This window comes from Stegodyphus dumicola, chromosome 2 (assembly GCF_044657685.1).
Source record: "Stegodyphus dumicola isolate Sdum_Otavi_A_Nest chromosome 2, ASM4465768v1".
In the NCBI taxonomy this organism is placed as follows: domain Eukaryota; kingdom Metazoa; phylum Arthropoda; class Arachnida; order Araneae; family Eresidae; genus Stegodyphus; species Stegodyphus dumicola.
Genome location: NC_140769.1, coordinates 98151520 through 98172113, shown reverse-complemented (window position 1 = coordinate 98172113; position 20594 = coordinate 98151520). Strand labels below are relative to the sequence as shown.

Genomic DNA, 20594 nt, shown 5'->3' with positions numbered 1-20594 from the left:
TGTTCAACCTTTGAAGAATGCGAAGGGTGGCTACTTTTAGATTATCTTCAACATCTTTGAGTGATAGCTCGTCTGTACCGATTAAAAAACATTCGGTTATGCCAATGCTCGATCCACATTTGCTCTACACAAGATTTCATAAATCTCAATCGTTGTTTTCTAGCTTCATAACGGAATTTTACTGTTGTTCTATGCTCAGTTTTCATATCCATTACATTAGATGTTCATTGTATTAAAGCAACTGTTTAACTACATAGAAAATTCTGTCCGTAAGCAGACGACAGCTTAGAAAACTCGAGAAGATATCATAGTAATAAATGCTATCAACTGTTATTTGCTAGATTTGATAGCATTTGTTTGAAAACATTAGTCCTAAAACGTTGCGGATGTCCTCTCTTCAATAATTTTTAAATGTCAGTTAAAACTCTTCCTTTCATAACTTTCCCTGTAAAAATATGTTTAAATATTTCCAGTTCATCTCATAACATGGTATTCGTTCTATTAACAGTTGACCATGTTTAAATAAATATTTTGAGAACGTTGCGGAAATGTTCTATTGAAGTAAACTTATGAAACTAAATCGAAGGTAAAAATTTAGAGATCCCAATTTTATACACTGATCATTAGAAAAAAGCAGAATTTAAAGCAAGCAGCAATATTAATTAGATAAAAATTAACTAAATTAAATATGAACTACAAGATAAATGTAATTTTTAGAACTAGAAATGTTGTATTTTTAATAATAAAATATTCAATATACATAATGAAACAATCATTATATTTTTAAATAAATCTTAGGTAGGAAATAATAAAAACGTACTTAAAAGTTCTTATTTTGGCGACTGCAATTTTATTTATTTCAAATTTTGAAAATATGAACAATCATCATTATCCATTTAGTCTTAATCCATTTAGTACTTTATGAATTTACTATTACATTTATTTTAGTATCTGTTTTACATTCAGAGGCGTACCTACCTCAGAGAGTACAAGCATTCAAATAATTTCAAAATTATGACTGTTATAGTAACATTGCTCCTTTTAGCTGCTTTAAATAGTAGTAAACAAAATACAAAAATAAGTTAAGCAGTTAAAATTGATTTTACTCAATTAATTGTTGACACCGAAGGATGAATGCCAAGGTTTATTTCACGGTAGAATATTTTTATTTTAAGAATTAATTACTTTTAAAATGATTTAAAAGATCAAAAGACAATACAATAAATATACGCAATTACTTAAAAAAGAATTTACAAGTGGTAATTATATTATTGAGATTTTAGGAATAACAAAAATCTATAACAAAATTTAAACAATTTATAATGGTAATATGCAACAAAATTAGGGAAAATACAGAAGAAATCACTGCCATTCAACAGTAAATTATTTTAATTCAATCTGGTTTTTTTTTTTTTTTTTTTTTTTTTTTTTTTCTGCTGATGTAGTAATTTTTTGTTATTTATGGGTTGTGAGAAAAACAAATCGTTTATAATGTCAGGGATATTTGCATGTGCAAAATGCGTTTAATTCAATAAATAGCGTACTTTTCGGCTTATAAGTCGAGGTTTTCAGGCCCAAAATTATCTTATAAGATGTCTAATTGCTTTATATGACGGGTATAAAATACCATAAAACTCTTCCTAATACCATAAAAATGTAATGTGATAAATCAAAAATATAATTTTATAAAATATCTTTTATTTACATTTATTAACCAATTATTGCAAATAAAAGTAATAAGAATTATATAAAAAAGACAATAACAAACTTTAAGCAATTTCTGATTGTATTATGCAATAAAATTAGGAAAAGTTTATAAGTGAAATCACTGTCATTCAACAGCAAATTACTCATTTGCAATCTTTTTTTTGTCTGTTGGTATAATAATTTTTATATATTATTTAAGAGTTACGATAAAACAAATCGTCTGTAATGCTAAGAATATTTACACGAGCAAAAATCGTTTAATTCAATAAATACGTACTATTCGACGTAAAAGTCGAGGTTTTCAAGCCCAAAATTATTCTATAAAATATATAATTGCTTCATATGTCGAGTATAAAATACCATAAAAATTTTCCTAAGAGCATAAAATCATAATATCATAAATATCGTAATATTATAAAATACCTTCTATAATTAAGACACAATAACACGCCGAATAAATACTAATTCAGAAGTCAAACAACAAAAATCAGCGTTATATTCACAAAATTTTCACAAGAGTAGTTTCGATGGTTTTACCGAACCATCATCTTCAGCTGCAAAACCGCAAATGAACAAGATAGGAAATAATGATTAGATAAGATAAGGAAGCCTGGACAAGAATAAGCAAGTGGCGCCATCTGTTGGCGAAACCAGAACTAAAACATAATTTCTCTAAAAGCCGAAGGCAAATTTGGATTGGAATTAGGATCGTTAACTAGAACAGAAAGATTTTTATGAATGTGAAATGCCTCTAGAAAATCCAGTTCTCCAATGGAAGATGTTTTTTGAATAATTTTGGCAGCAGAAAAATTGAAAGTGTGATTTTCGGACCAACAATGTTGAGCAACAGAAGACTTCTGTGTTTCCTTTTTTCTAACATATGCCTCATGTTCTTTGACGCGAAATTTTAAGGCTCTCTTAGTTTGTCCAATGTAAATTAAACCACACTGGCAAGGAATCCTATAAATACCCCAGGAATTCATATCCGGAATGGGGTCCTTGAGTATAGAAGTTGGAATTTTATTGATGGGAGAATAGACAACTCGAAAGTTAAATTTCTGCAAAATATGTGCAACTTTATAGCTAATTGATGGAAAGAAGGGAATGACAACAGAATTTTTATAATCTCCTAAAATAAGAGTGTGGCTTTTAGTGTGTTGAGATGAGAATTTTTTAACTGCTTGATTAATAATGTTGGGTGAAAAGCCCCTGTCAATAGCTATTGCTTTTAAATAATTTAGTTCTTCATCAAGGGCTAGTTTGGAGGAGCAAACTTGAAGAGCACGGAAAACATAGGAATAAAATGAAGCTAACTTTTGTTTAGTCGGATGACATGATTTAAAGTGTGGTGGAAGGCAAACCGATGAAGGTTTACGGTAAACTGTAGTACTGAAGTTGGATGTGTTACGTGTGACCAGAATGTCGAGAAACGGAAGAGAATTGCAAGTCTCAAGTTCAATCCAAATTCCAATCCAAATTTGCCTTCGGCTTTTAGAGAAATTATGTTTTAGTTCTGGTTTCGCCAACAGATGGCGCCACTTGCTTATTCTTGTCCAGTCTTCCTTATCTTATCTAATCATTATTTCCTATCTTTTTCATTTGCGGTTTTGCAGCTGAAGATGATGGTTCGGTAAAACCATCGAAACTAGTCCTGTGAAAATTTTGTGAATATAACGCTGATTTTTGTTGTTTGACTTCTGAATTAGTAAAATACCTTCTGTTAACATTTACTAACTAAGTTAATAATTATATGGCATAAAAGCGATTAATTAAATATTTTTCCTTCTAAATGTAAGATTAAATGAAACAAAATATTTTTAGTCATAAAAAATGTGTGAAACAACTTTTATTTTATCGAAATCTTATTAAGGAAAAAAAATATTAGGCCCCTGTCGTGTTAAAATACTTTAAAAAAAATCTTCGGGTTACAGCTTTCCTTTATTGTCTTATCTTCAGATCACAGATGCAAACGTCATTATCTGAAATTAAGTGTTGTTTAATTTAATTTGTTATTTCGTCATTATATATTTTCTTTCCATAAATGAAATGCATTACGTAACAATACCCCTAAAACCTTTAATCTTGGGATTTGAGTCAGTCCATTGCATTCACGGGCGTAATAACGTACACATTTTTTAGCGATCTTCTTAAAATATACTTTTGAAAGGAATCTTCCTACCTGTTCAGGGATTAACCTGTTTTGCACATTGAATGTTCATTAGATGTTGCACATTGAAGGCCAACTTGTATACTTTTGCCTTTATGAATATAAAAAAGCGAAATATGACGAAATTGTTTATTTTTGCACCCCGTGTTAAAACTGACCTTAAACTAATAATTGTAAAACAAAATACGCGGAATTTGTTTCTATAGCAACATAAAAGTAGGAGCTGAAAAATCTCAAAAGAAAATATTATAAGACTAACAGAATAACAAAATGAACATAACACTATCTATTTGTACAAACTGAAAATACTTTCTTACGAACCCAATATAAAGATGGGGAATCAATAAATGCTTATACAGGCATTAAAATATAGGATACATACCGCTAAATGTTATTGAAACGTAAAAAGAGTATAAGTCGAAATAAAATCCACACTTACGAAGCAACAACGCGATGAGCTATTCGCGATACGCAGTAAACGTTTTCAGTTCTAGTGGAAGGCGGCGGAGTTCCAGTGGACGGTTGAATTGACCGTCAGTTTAAGAAATACTAATACCGAGGATAGCTGTATTAATAGCCTTGATATTGCACTTATTTCATGTGGAGTCCGCTTAACATTCTAGTTTAACCTTTTACTGCGCATTTAGTATATTTACATTATTTTATGATAGAACATCTTAAGTGCATTTTATAGACTAAAGTTTCTATTTATAATTGACCGTCAGTTTAAGAAATACTAATACCGAGGATAGCTGTATTAATAGCCTTGATATTGCACTTATTTCATGTGGAGTCCGCTTAACATTCTAGTTTAACCTTTTACTGCGAGTATATTTACATTATTTTATGATAGAACATCTTAAGTGCATTTTATAGACTAAAGTTTCTATTTATAATGCGTTATTACAAAGAATATAAGTAAACATTTAAAAAACAAGTTAAACGAATGCTGTCAACAAAATTCCTGCGAAATCAAATATCGTAGATTTCTACACTGATGGTCTAAATTTAATTAAATTAATCAAAATTAAACTTCTTGACTAAACAAGAAAATAAAGGGTGTTGACTAAAATTCATACGAAATCAAATCGGGTCTCATAAAATCCATCAGCGATTGTCTAAACTGATATAACTAAACAAATATAATAACGGCTATCAAAAAAATACATACAAAATCACATCTCACAGAATCCGAAAAGATGCTCTAAATTTAATAACTTAGAATAAACTTGATTGATAAATTGGCTTTTAAGTGTCTAGAAAGTTTAAATTGATTAACTTCTAAAATTTAAGTGCTTTTTAGTAGGTACGCCTCTTACTTTTATTTTGGTAAATTGCATCTACAGCTGCGTTTTTATGCGAGTTTCGAAAACTTTAATACCATTTCTTTTATGTTATTGTTGTGTTAGCATATTATGTATAGATATTATTGGCAAATAGTGTGCAATTTATAGTTTAAAACTGATAGTTCGCCGACGTGCGAGGCTTAAAAGCAATAATTTACCATTGAAAATGAACTATCATTTATAATTACTACGAGTTATTAAGGTATTATAAATGATTACTACTGAATAAAGCATAAAACTGTAGAACTGTTTATGCTTTATTCAAATAGAATTAAACATGAATTTCGAATATTGAATATTATTTTTTTAAATAAATATTCAAGATTCTACCTAAGAAAGAATTACCAAACTACAAATACAAATAAAATACTTTATTCAACCGAAGCTAAAGTCAACCTCGAAAACATTTATGAAGCCCTTATTTAATTGAAGGGTTGAGTTTTCTTTTGATTTCAACTAAAATTTTTACAGAGGCTGTTTGCCCATTTTTAGACGATTTTCATTTCAATTACAAAAATATTTTACCAAATTTCGATGTTTTAAATGTTTTATTTGATACCCCTTATTCTTCACTATCTTTATACATCTTAATTTACAAGTCAATAAAGCCTTTTGTATTATCGAAAGAGGTATTTTATCCCATTGCTCTCGAAAAGCTTTCCAAAGTCTAAGAGGTCGACGTTTGGACAACCCTCTAAAAGTCCAAAAGTACAAAAATACATTGGTGATAGATCAGGAAACTTAGTAGGGATATGAGTGAAAAATATGGCCTTGATAACCGATTTTCTTGTTCCATTTCCTCTAGAAAATTAGCAGTGGATTTTGACATATAGCTGATTGACGCAGTTCTACTGATTGAGGCATTGTGGGTAAAGAGAACGTATTTCATATTTGAAAATTGGGTATAAAATATATTCCTGAGAATATGTATAGTTGACTTTAACAGTTTTTTGTTTTAATTTATATTTGCTGTTATTATCAAAAACAAACAACAATCATAAATCTCCTTGAAAACTTTCTTTATATTCCTTGAACCATGTTCTAAGATTTTTTTCTCCTTTCTCATGATAATAAATGGATCTCTTTTTATTGCAGTCATTTAAATACACCCAATATTCATCTATTTTGACAATATTTTTCCATTTTTCCCGGGTAAATGTTTCTTGTAAAGAACTCTGAAGCGCGTTTTGCAAATATGTTGTGGAGAAAGACTATGCACATTATGTTTTTTCGCCTTTTTAAGATTCAAAAGAGCATTAATCACTTTTTTGACAGATTTTAATAGTTTTCAACTGTTCTTTGACTTGGCGGTTTTCTTTTAACATTAAAGATCTTACTTTTGCAACATTCGAAACATTCCGTTTACCTTCAATATGTATTTGGGACGATTTTTTTTCACTTGAAGGCAAATGTTGAGTTTTTTCCCTTTGTTATTAACAACTTTACCTACCGTAGCTTTAGATACCAAAACTCCATGGCTTTCACAACGTTTTTTAATAACTAGATGCGAATCATTTTCTTCGGAAAGAACACAACCATAGACTTCCATCCATTGCTTCCTTAAAAGCGACATTTTTATGAAAATAAATCTGTCAAGTAGCAAAGGATAATTTATACTTTCAAAAATATAGTTGCACTTAAAAAAATCCAAGCAGAAGATTTTTTACAGCAAAGCAAAATCGTCTAAATCGTATGCGAACAGCCTCTGTATACAAGAGTTGTGTGATAAATATGTCGAATGGGCCCGTGGTTTCGGTGTATGTCGAAATAATTAAAAATGGATTATACTTATTGGTGCACTTGGTTTATTGCATACGTCACATGCGCATCATTAGTCATCTGTTTTATTTACAAACAGAAATATGATCAAATGTAAATGAGGGCAGCGATGGACTTGCCGCCATTATGAACTCATTTACGCCTGAGGTTTGATGAAAAGGTTTTGTTGACTCTTTCCTCTGATTGTCGTAGACTTGTCCTAAAGGAATGTGTCTTGAAATTTGCAGCAGTGAATGGTAGTCTTTTCTGCGAAAGACTGGAATATTTAAAGGGAAAATACTAAAGGGGAAAAAAACAGATAAAAAAAATCTGAAAGGTTTCAGATTTTAAATTACGTCCAAAGGGGCGTTTTTTAACGTTTTGTGTGCTACCTTTATTTATTAAATATCATGTTCTTTGCACTTAAACCATAAAATTCAGTTCAATAGCAATGTCGCAAAATAATTTTAAAATGAGCCTATCTTTAGAATTTCTGATACACAGTTCCACGCCTGGAAATAAAAAGGTTCCCCGCCCCTTAGAGTGTTGCCATTGCTCGCTTTGAAATCCTTGAGTTTGTTAATCAAAAATTCGTTAAAGTTTTACAAAATATGTAATCGATCATAAAACTTTCAAATTTTTTCTTCCACATGCCCATATTCGTAGGAGGATTACGTCCAAAGTTCGATGGCTCTATGTACCGTTGTTTTATCACAATGCGAAAAATATACATACATTTACGCAGATTTTTCATTGTTTAATTTCTTCAAATATAATGCAGGAATCTAACATTTGGTAGCAACAGTTTGAAAAGTGAAACGAACATTTACAGTGATTCAACGCAAAATCGCAAAACGAAAATAGCCCTTCAGGGACAAAGCCCCTTTGGACTAAAAAAAAATCAGTTTGATAATTCAGATGGTATATGTTGCTCACTTTCCGCTTTTGTTATTTTCACACGTTCTATCCCCACACGGAGAAGCCCTGTGCTTCAGTTCTTGAAGTACAAAATGCATTTTCTTCGTGGCTTTACAACCAACTCAACGAGTTCTACAGCAGAGGAATTGACAGGCTAGTGTGCAATGTCGTCACAACTAAGGAAACATGCCAGAAAAAAAACTGCATCTGTTTGAATAAAATATGAACCACTGAGAAAAGTTCAATTATAGTAATTACATCAAGTAATCAGTACATGTGCAACAAAATTCGAAATACCTGAAACACTGGAACCACAGCAGTACTGCTAGATAAGTTTTAATATATTTATTTTCCTTATAATGTGAATAATCAGTAAGCCAAATATATTTTCCTTATAATGTGAATGAAAGAATTTTTCGTTTTTGTTTATCTTCATTTCCTTTTTTTTTAATGTAAAGTGCACTATTACTATCTTAAATCAAAGTAAAAACGGCATTTTCAAGCAAACTTTAACAAATTAATTTTTAATAGCCAAAACACACTACCTATTCCAAACTCCTAAAATAAAGCAATGAAATATGAAAGGCTAAAGCAAATAATAATAAGCACTAGGAATCGGAGTTACGTGAGTAAGTTTTATAGGTCTCGGTTTTCAAAGAGTAAGCGGAATCTCAGCTACAGAAAATAAAATGGCGTATAAGAAACATGTGCGTTTATAAGAGCAACGGAAAATGTTCTGGCTAAATGATAAAATAGACTCTAAGATTCTTCTGGTAGAAAAAAACGCGAAACATCTTGCAAGAATTCGAACCACGGATCATCGGACTTCTAGCTGGACGTGCTACCACTTACATCGCAAAAACACTCTCAGAGTAATGTGATAATTCTTTATATCCTCTTTACTTGGAAAGGTGATTAAGAGCCATGAAACCCAGCTAACAAATCCAAATAGTGGCAAGTTACTGCCCACTCATTTTAGTTTAGGCACCACTGTATAGGTATTTAGATTTTTGTGTGTAGGGAACACGAAAAACCAGCTATGTTGCCAGGATTCAAATCATTAACCCTCCAGTTCTTAGAGGGATCTGCCAATCACTTACAGAGTATGTACAGCGGAATGCTGCAATTTCTTACAAAGCTTTTTTTCCTCAATGACAGTTGCTAGCCGTTATTGTTGTTGGCCACTACTATGGGCGGAAGTAGTGGTCACTTTATTATGGCAGCACCAAAGAGTTGGGCTATTGTTGCATTCTATGAAGGAACAGCAATGTACATCCATGCCTTCTCCGGAATTCGAACCCGGGCCCTTTAAGTACGGCATCGAGAATCACTAACCAATTTCTCAAAAAACAACTAAAAAATAATTGCCTGAAAAGCTGACAGTAAATGATGATTATAATTGGGTTCATTAACTAGAAGTGAAAGATTTTTATGATGTTCATATTGAACACAATGGACAAATAATTTTTCTCATTCTTCCACAAACCTCGTATTGTTCCTTTAGGTACTCTCCATTGGCCGGTGACCTATTGGCCAACCCTCTACTGGCCGGCACTGCCATAAATGGCTCAGGATGGTGCATATTCGTCTACAACTTAGCTCCGGACACTGAGGAAAACCTTCTGTGGCAACTATTCGGTCCCTTTGGCGCGGTGCAGAGCGTCAAGGTCATTCGGGATTTGCAAACCAACAAATGCAAGGGCTTCGGTTTCGTCACCATGACTAACTACGACGAAGCGCTGGTCGCCATTCAGAGCCTCAACGGATACACCTTAGGCAATCGTGTCCTTCAGGTATCCTTCAAGACGAACAAGTGCAAGTCTTAAGCGTCGTTGTCACCTCGGGATACCTAATATAACGGCTACCTCGATCGTCAAAACAAAAACAACACCCAGAATTCTCCTTTCTTTTCGATCTCTCTTCTTTCTTCTCCACTTTTATCAACTATTCTGTCCGAAGAGGAACTAGCTTTTTTTTTTTTTTTTTTTTTTTTTTTTTAATTTCATATGCGAGTGCTTCTGCATTCCTTAAAAATATTACTCGCATTTTCGTTGGATCATTCACGTTGTGCGTTCGCATGCAATTGAATTCGATTTCATATTTTTAACAAGTCTAATTTTATTATTACTTACTTTTCATTTTTGACTTTAAAAAAAGTATACGTCTTTGTTTGGTAAAAACCAATGAGAAAAATTAAAGCTGTTCCTCTGCTTTGATTTAAACATTCTCTCAGAGTACAACATTGCTACTTTAATTGTTATCTGTTACTTGTCGTGACATCCTTTTTTGTAATCACGTTAGTTTTCTGAACTGTAAAAAATGTTCAAATTTTGCATTTTACAAGTACCATTACTTATTTTCTAAGTTGTGATTTGCAGTCTATCAACTTTTAGTCATTAAAATTATATATTCAGCTGGGAGATAAGTATTGGCGAGATGAAACTAACAGAGAACATTAATTGAATAATATAAAAAATTTAAAAAATTGTGTTTGTGTAAGTCTTAAAAAAAGATTTAAGAATACCTCTATCATGCAATGTAATATAATAATAATTGTTTGATTATTTATATAATACAATTTATGTAAATATGAAATGATTATGCATTTGAAATGACAGTAAGAATATATAACGTATGATTTACGTAATATATTCAAGTACCAATCATCTGTAATCATCCATCAGTGATGTCGTTCAGCTGGCGAATAATATCATCATCGTCTGTATATTTTATAAATTTTGTAAAAATCATAAAAGATAATATACTTATTGATCAGTATAGGTTTAAATTTAATGCCAAATGTATTTTATTTTTTTCCTTCAAATTTTTAATACTGCTTTTCTGATAAGTTCTCAGTTAATATGATTTTGAAAAAATACCATTTTCTAGTCATTGTAACTTATTCTCTATTTATTATTCAAAATATTTATTTTATTTTATTTTTTCGTATTTAATTTCTTTTAGTTTTGTGTTTCTTTGGTTTCTTTATTTTGCATGGATATGTATTTTCCCTTTTGTTTTCATTTGCATTGTAGATTTCTTAATGATAATTAAACTTTTGTTCTTTTGATTTATGCATTTTTGCGTTTATTTTTTTCGTGCGTTTGTAAAAATACGTTTTTAATGCATGGAGACTTCAAATCAAACATGAATTTTGCATGCACTGAACTTACTACAATTATTTTTTAAAACTAAAATTTTAAATTAACAAAAAACGTGTCTCAATTATTAAATCATTTACTATTTACATAAATTCATTCAGTACTATTTCATTCATTCTAAAAGTATATTCTTTAATTTTTAAGACATCTGTAATCTCAAAAAATCTCAATTAAGATTATCCAAACGCAGATAGACAGTTATATTGTTCTGCATATATCATGAAAAATCAGTAAATATTTTCCAAGATATCTTGGTTAATAAAACTGGCCGGGCTCATTGCAATAGCCTATTCATAATTTAAGCAAAATAGTTCGAATTCTCTTTTAATTCCGAAAAGTGAAAGACATTTTGTAACGACTGTTGAATCTTTTGCAAATATTATTTAGTTCGAAAGCCTTGAAAATGTATTAATTTAATTTAGATACTTGTATATCAGTCTCAGAAACTAGAAAAGGCTGGATTTCCTGTTCCGAAGAGAACTTATTACTGAAATTACCACATAAATTTATGGGAACACATTTTAAATACCTAAGCATTACTTCGTTAATTTGCAAAAGATAATTTCTAAAATTCCAGACAATACTAGACAAGGCATTCCTAATTGATGAAAGATATAGTATAGCTTTTTCTATAATTTTCAATGCATGGTAATTTATTTCACATTCATTTCTAACATTCTATATGAATATGAGGAAAGGCGCTTTTCTGTTACTAAACGCATAATCTTTTTAATTGCTTTTTATGTCTTTTTTTAATAAATTATTTTGTACTTCAGGAAATACATTTATTATTGTCATAGAAAATTTTAATTCGTAGGAAAAGATTTAAAAAAAGTAAAGTGTAAAGAAGATCTAATAATTATAACAATTTATAATAGAATTATTTGCTTTCAGTTCACAGTGGATACATTCATTTCAGTTTAAATGAGAATAGTTTAAATTAAAATAACGACAATTTACCTTCGCCAACATTCCAAACTAACCCATCCTAATGAATAAATAATAATCGACTTGATCATCCGTTACTAACAGATAAATAATGGTCATCGTGATCATCCGTTCCTAATGGATAGAAAATAATCATCTTGATCACCCGTACCGAAGGATACAGAATAACTAGAAATCAAAAGCATTGCATTTGAAAAATTTCAGCTGTGTTCTTATTTCAAAACCAGATTTTCTTCAATTTAATACGATTCATTACTTTTTACGTAAAGTATTTATTTCAAATTGCTTTTTTTAAAAACTATTTTTTCTTCATCACTCAAAAGTATGTCTGAATTCTCTTGATAATAAAAATATGTCTTAATAAAGAACGGCATTTAAAATTAACTTGCATAAATTTTATATATAAATAAATCATATAAATAACTTCCATACATAAATTTGCCTATCTAATCTAAATATCTATTAGAATCGGTTAAAAAACTGAAAGCGTCATTTAGCTGAAAATTAATTCAAATCCAGCTTTTTTTCTTTCCTGAAACTGTAATACATTCTGGGTGAAAAAAAATGACTTCCATTATATGCGAGGTGCACAAGATGTACTCAGATGTAGCACTTCTTGTCTTCTTCTCCCATAAATTATTTCTCGTAAACTAATTTGACACTCGTTCCTAAAATAAAATGGAAACGTTATAATGAATGTTACACCGACTATTTCAGCAGACGAATAAACGTTTGGATTTTCATATGTGAACGTAACTGCATTTGATCTCATAAGAGTATTCCTATACTGAAATAGAACTTATTCACTGTTCTGGAGTTTGTAACTTGATCATTGTTCTGGAGTTTACATCTTAGTCATTGTTTTGAAGTTCTAAAAATGTACTGTATAAGTTTGATTTTAACTTAATAAGTGAATCTACTTACAGATTCTTCGACATTTTAATCCGAATTCAAAACCTTCTACACATTTAAAATTAGTCACAACTTGGAAACAAAATGGCTGTTTAAATATTAGCTGCGGCATGCACTCAATAAATATATTTCAAAATTAATTTGCAATGGATATAAGGTACGTATGGAAGAAAAACCTTGGTTATAAAAGTATTCCATTCTTCATCTGTAAACTGAAATGAACATCCAACAATTTTATCGATCATCCATTCAACTTAGACAGAAAGGAACTCTATATGCATAGAGATCAAATGTGGTACGATTTATTAAGGATATGTATGCTTATATATATATACATATATATGTATTGGAAAATGTACATACGAGGGATGATCCCATTTTATGACATTTTTATACCAGGTACTGTTACATGTCATCCCACTGTGTGTTAAGGATTTTGAAATAGTTGTAGTTTTAAAAGTTGATCTAAAACAAAAACTTCGTCCCAAACTTGTGACATCTTGACACTTTTCGTATTTGAAGATTTTGGCTAATTTTTAATTTACAGATCGATTCTTTGTGTTTAAAAATTTGAATCTATGGGATCCAAATCGGGTCCATTTTAAAATTAAAGTAAAGTGATTTAAAACTAACTTTATAGATTGTATATTTTAAAATATGTCTTTGAGTCATTTTGAAATGAGTAACAGAGTTAAAGAGAGTTAATTAAAATCATGTTACAAGTGGTATGTATTCCAACAAGTACTCTGTTTCTTACCTGTATGATAAAAGAATTACTTAGATTTATAATTTAAGTAAAGGATCTAAATTTCCATATTTGAATTATATTCTTTAGGCTTAATGTTCTAAACTGGCACGTTAAAATTTTGTTGTTAGGTTTACGGTTGTAAACTGAATATTAGAACCCCAGTTGTTTAGGATTAAGATTGAAACTCAGTTATTGGAATTATATTGTTTAAATTTAAGAAAGCGCATCTAAACGGCCATAGAGCTCCGATTCTAATCTCAATACTAATGAAAAACGTATTCAAAATGCCGGTTTAAAAGGACAGGAATAGGTCTGTAAACTAAAAGTTTACCTAAAATTTGCAAAATGTCTTCAAAGGTAGATTTCCCGAAATGTGTTCTTTGTGAATCTCCTTCTTATAGTTTTGCTACAAAGGAACATTTTTGACCTCCTTCTGGTGCTTGGTCTTTTGCAGGTGCTTCACAGGTGTGTTCAAACCCAACACGCCAATGTTCGCGAATTTCTGCTAAACGTTTACGAGACTTTTTTCGATACAGAATTGAATAACTAAAAAAGTCAATTTTTATATGAATGAATCTCTCTATATATATATTTAGAAATATATATATATATACATATTATATATTCTTGTTCGTATACATCACATTAATCAATGATGAACGTTTGTGGAGGTTGTTGTTATGACAATGCCTTTTGCTTTATATTTGCTAATCGTACCAAAATTTATCCCAGATGTGAGATCAGGTGGTAAGGAACTTGTTGTAGAATGTGTGTATCGTGCTCAACTTCTAAATAATCGATTTCAGTGAACCACGTACGCAATTGTTCACGTATGCATTAGTAAAATATTTTAAGTAGAAATATTTTTTCAAATTAGAAGCTCAAAATCTGTATTTTCGGATTGGAAAGGACTCTAAATTAAAACCTTTTTCCCTCAGTCCAGATCATACATACAAAACTGTAAATTATAACCCGCTAATAACTATTTTAAATACTTCGTTTTCAGTTGTACTTAAATCAAGTTAAACAATACTTATTATTTATTTTTATTTGTACAATGATCCGCGCAGTGATTTTATTACTTCTGAAAGTTGCCTTTTTGAAAAAAATTCTAGGAAAAGAAAAAACAAAAAATATTAATCCAGTTTAAGGACCTGAACTGGCATATTTAAAATGTGTTATTTAGATTTGAGGATCTAAATAAAAGAATATTAATACTGATTTATTCTTTCTTAGGTCCTTTACTCTATACGTTTTTTTTAAATTTCACTGATTTCCTCAATCGAAAATTTCGATATTACTTACAATACGTACCTATTAATTTAAACCAGTTAGCCAATTATTAAAAAGAACAATAAGCTTTGCCTAGATAATTTATAGCATAGATTATTACACATTTTAATACGGTTTATCAATTTTAAATCATTACTAAAAATATGATTAAAATTTTCTCTGCATGAGGTTTCTTCCACGTTCTTTTATAATAGCGAATATAAAGATAAAAAATTCCTTATCTTTATCAGTCTTATCGAAGCTATTAATTTTTGCTTCACATTAATTGGTTTTTATAAATAAAATATGCTACTATTGTATATGTGAATTTAAAAAAATGAATGTATGCCGTCTAAGATGGCTTCATAACTTTTTTATAAAGAAATGATGCAAGTCAGAAAATTAGTCAAAATTTCAAGCCTGCCTTTTTCAGGATTCAGATTTGCAAGAAATAAATTTTTGAGAACTTAGAATAGTTTTGAATCCAAGCTTTTATTGAAGCCATCTTAAAATGTGAGAAAAGGAACAAATGATAAGTCACTGAGAACTTTTATCTGGGATGTTAAAGGTTCAAATAAATTTTTAATTACACAGTTTTTTACCGTCGGTACCGATATAACTGTTGTGATGTAACTGGTCTCAGTTATGTAGTTTCGATATTTTGTTTCGAACATATTTTTTAGGTGACGAAATAAATACATCGCCAACTTTCACAGGCAATAATATATGTTGGAAGAGTTTGGGAAATCATGGTGGCTTCGGGTTAGAACCCAACCTTGTATTATACAAAGGAGAATTACAGCTGGAAGTTTTAGATTTCTGTGTGTCGCACTTTAAAAAACGTTGTGAATCTCAAAACAGTTTAGTTTCCATGGTGTAATTAGCTTTGTCATCTGGTATGTTTTTTACGCAGTGGCGGGACACTTGCTAGTTAAGCATTCGTCAGACTTCGAAACTGAGATGCGCAGAAAATCGCGTTTTCTCCCTTCTGATTTTTATTTTTGAGGAGTTGTATTTTAATCTATTCAGTTTTCCTTGGATACCAAATCCTTCAGAACAGTTTAATTTATTGTCTGATGCCTGGAAGAATATAAGTAGAATTTAAACTCCTTATGGAAGGGGAAAATAAAACCTTTCCGTAGCTTCAAGTGCGACAATAAAACATATGTGAACTTTTCATTAGACTATAGGCTGGTTAATAAGCATTGTTTGTAATTAAGAAGTCTGTCGAGCTTGACTAGAAATCAGAGATAAAAAAATGAAAATGTTGTTATTGTTATCCACACACAAAACTGTGTATCGCACAGTGAAGTAGACTAGATAAAGAATGTTGACTAGTTACGTTTGGACAAAACGAATTGGAATAACAAAATAAGACCACCTACTTGAATCATATTGTCAATGCACAAACAACCATTTTCATATGCATAAAAAAAGTGCAAGGATCTTCAGTGTGACTTCTTGAATCCAAATCCCTGCATTACTAGTTTAGTCTTCTGGTTTGAAACTAAATTTTTCATTACTTAAGATCGAGTTTCTGTTCTAGAATTCGGTACAACTTCCATGTATCTTCATTCGAAGATTATCTTTTCTTAAAAAAGAAGTTACCATTAATTTTTATTTAAAAAATTTATTTATATTTATTATTTACATCACTTCGGCTATTTAAAAAGAAAAATTTTCAAATAAAAAAATTTTTGATTATGAATATGTTCGAAAGGAATTTTGTTAGATGCTCATTAAACATAAACGAAGAGGCTTAAGTTGTAGAATATACTTCAATAAGAATTTTCATAAAATTTCTTTATTAATTACCATAATTTATTTCTTAAACTGCACAAATTTCACGAATTTCACTTGTTAAGTTTTGGGCATGATTACGTTATTAGCAATCAAGAATTAGTTTACTCAAGCTCCGTTCTAGAGCTCATTTTTATTTCTTCAATTCATGTACCAACTCATTTAAAGAGATGATTCGAAATCTTTGGAGGTGAGTAGGCCAAACTCCTAAAATTGACAGCAATTTCGTAAACACTCGAGTATGATATGGTGCAAAAAGTATTCTTCTTGATATTAAAAAAGAAAAGAGAACGGAGCGTTCCACACCAGTAAATGATTTTGTACCATAAAAAAAAGGATTTCTTTCAAGCCACAAGAATTTACCTCTTGAGTGTGTTTCGTGAAACGTTCTTGAATAACGCATGTCTGCTTTCATGGGAATGTCTGCCCTGACTTGAAGGGATATAGAATGATGACAACTCCTGTGGCATCAGGCATCTGTAATTCCTTCTCGCCAACTATTCTGAGATAGTTCTCTTGATTCGAACTGCGGCTGAGCAGTGGCCGCCATTTCTACTTTGCCGATTGGTTCGTTGTAAATACCACTTAAGATGAACATTAGACTTTTTGACAATTTGTTTAGTCTCTACAATCTGTTTCTGTCTTAGGCCGACCCTACTTAGTCTTTTACTTCTTCGTACTCTTTCAGGAACACTTTATTTCTTCTAACATTTTTTCTAAATGTGAGAGTACAATGATATCTTTAGTGAGTACTAGGTTTTTCTCCTTAGCTTTCTCTTAAGCACTTCGTGGAACGAGGATTATAAACATTCCATTTATGACTATACATAATATTTATAACCTCTAGTCTTAATTATTATACATTATTTATTAAAGACGGCAGAAATATACTGGAATTGAAACTGAAACTGAAACTGAAATCACGACTTCTTTTGAATCTCGTCGAAAACAATAATGGTCTGGCAAAGCATTAGAAATATATACAGAAAGAGAGATAAACATGACTTTATTTTGCACCCACGAAGTCTTTTCGCTTAGTGGCCAAAAAATCAAACTTAGTTGCGAAAGAAAGGTATACCGTAGAGGTTTTAGCAGAATACGTTTAACAGTTAAAGAAATGCGTAAAAAATATAATAGCAACCTCAGTATAAGGAATAAGCGAAAGGATAGGTGCAAAACTTTTAATAAAAAGCCTTAACATTTTCAAGAAGATCGTTAAAGATTAGAAAAGAGAAAAAATTTCAAAAGAATTTAAGTATTCTTTTGGATAAAGTTTGTCGGCTGCATTCAACTGATGTTTCTAAAAATGCGAGATAAACGTTATTCCTGATGAAATTGCTTCATGCAGAAAATGTATGCGACTAAACAAAGCACAAAGAATCTCATTCGCTTATTAAAGCTCTCTCCAAATAAAAAATTGAATAAAATAATTTCACTGTCTTGAAAGAAAATGAACAATTAACTTCACATTTCAAACTCTGCTATCTTTCTGCCGTCTGCATATTTAGCTTATTGTATTATCTGTTATTTATTCCAGATATTCCATGTTAATATATTTATTTATTTATTAAATTTCCGAAAATCCTCGGGATTTTTTCAGGAAATAATAAAAAGAAAAGTGGTCTAAGTGAATTAAGAAACGTAGATGGTTAAACTTCTATGTATTCATGGATTGCTTTTGCTTGCTTTTAAAAAACTGTACATTTCGTAGCAATTTTAAGTCGAATTTTTCCTAATGCTAAGTATGTCATTTGTCAATGTTGTCTTGTTTCCATTAAATCTGTGGCATTTTTCAATTATTTGTGTATGTGTAGGTATACTAAGTATATATAACAGCTCGATTTATTGTTATTTATTAAGCTTGCTTAGGAACTTCTAGTGTCAAATTTACTATAAGTATTTCATTTATTACTTTTCGTGTAACATGCATATTTCTGATACGTTTATATTAGATTTTGGTCCGAAACAGCAGTTGCTTAGCACTCAGCCATGGCACACAGAAATCATATATCTATGCGCTTAATATAAAAATACAAATACAAATAAAAAATTTTAATTTTGTATATTACATATTTCAGAATTAAAAAAAAACATTAAAAACTAAAATTTTCGTTACGGTCCACATCGAAATGGATTTATATCTGAATACCATATGAAGAAGCAATAATTACTGCATAGCTGTTTAAGCATCGTCATAAGCGGATTTTTTTAAAGCATTGGATAACATATTGGCCTTTTTTAATAGTGCGTCTAATCTGAATCGGGTGCATAAAGACAGATGGATTTCGCTAATGTTAAGTAACTGCTGGCATAGGGCCTTTATTATCTACTTGTTTGAATCTTGCAATTTTCAATGTTAGCTACTCCAAGCAGTTTTAATATGTATTTGCTTGTCATGATTTATAATTCGCTTCTTTCGAACCGGAAGTTCAAGTGATCTTTAAAAAAGCGTACTGAAAGTGATGCGGCTGGTGCCTTCGTGTGCGGGGAACGGAGGGACATATTAACCGGATCTCGCTTCCTGAGGAAGTCTGCCACGGAACGAGAACATTCGGTGCATTAAAATCATGTCTTCAAACTTGCAGTCGCAGACAAACCAGCTTGCATTTTCCCCCTTTCGAGTGTTTATGTTCCTTCTTTCAGAAAACCGAAAGGGATTTTTCTACACAAATAATAATCATAAAAAAAGACAGAAGCGAATAATGAAAGAACTGGGAAAAGAAAAATATTCCTTTTTGCAAATGCTGGAAATTGTCACAGTTTGCTAATGCTGAAGATTAAAATAAAAAATACGAAAACAAACTGCATAGGGTGATTGTCTTGCAAATATTTGTACTTTTGCATGTTAAAAATTCAATAAATTTCCGCCTATTGGGAAAAAAAGTATTTGTGTCCTAACTTTTTTATTTACTCCACATGCAATCAACTTCCGATTAATCATGATAAAACTGGAGACAACATCTAGAGTTAACTCCAAAATCCGTTTTAATCACGGTTACAATCAACGGTAAAGTTCACATGTATATTTAAGCAGCTTGATCTAGAGAATAAGTTCATTTGGTTTCTCAAATTACATCAATATCCAAAACAAAAGGAACAAAATGTAAAAAAAAAGGCAGAATAAGCATCATTAGAAATGAAAAGACTGAGTTATAAATAGCATTTTAAGAACAATATTTACAACAGAACTTGAACAGTGTCATGAATTTTAAATTAGCACAAAAAGTTTGGTTAAAACGTTTTGATTTTTATTATACAGTATTTCTACAGTTAGGATAACATATTATTCAATTACAAATCCACATGTATAAAAATAACTTCCGAATTCATCATCTACTATCACTGCTATTATCCCATGACTGTTTTTCTTCCGCAGATATTGTTGGCTTATGATGATATTTTGTGAAAATAATGCTTCCCTCATTTCACAATAAACAGCCATAACTTTTTTTTTTCGACAGGGTCCAGTTAATCTGCCATCCAGTTAATAAAATCACTATTAATCTAGAGTTGACTGCATTCTTTTCGTTCAAGTGTTTTTAAAAATGCTAATATTAACACTTTCTGGTGCTTTTAAGGTGTATATTCTTTTCATGCAAACATACCAAAAACTCTTTAATGCTACATAATTTTTTGAAAGCATAGCAGTAATTTCGTAAGTGAAAAAAATCCAATAAATATGTTCCTATACTGCAAAAATACTTTCTTCTTTTCTTTTTTCTTATTTATGCATATTTTGTTCTGTCATGCAATAAAATATATTGCAAAGCAATGTTATAGCTAGTTACATACTACGTAACCTAACACAAAGTAGTTATTCGGATCCAAAATGTGTTTCAATATATATATATATATAT

The 20594-nt window shown here is 30.5% G+C and overlaps 1 protein-coding gene across 9 annotated transcripts in view; it reads left to right on the top strand.

Annotated features, from left to right (window-relative positions):
- LOC118184323 (ELAV-like protein 4) overlaps positions 1 to 19623 on the top strand; it is a 127055-nt gene extending 107432 nt beyond the window's left edge. For 8 of the 9 annotated variants that reach the window (XM_035353984.2, XM_035353979.2, XM_035353977.2 and 5 more), the window contains one exon: positions 9401 to 19623. In XM_035353984.2, coding sequence (XP_035209875.1) covers positions 9401 to 9722 — 322 coding nt within the window. In that variant the 3' untranslated portion in view covers positions 9723 to 19623. The remainder of the gene's footprint in view (positions 1 to 9400) is intronic. The other variant, XR_015039507.1, reaches the window with a different exon arrangement.
- The last annotated feature ends 971 nt before the right edge of the window (positions 19624 to 20594 follow it).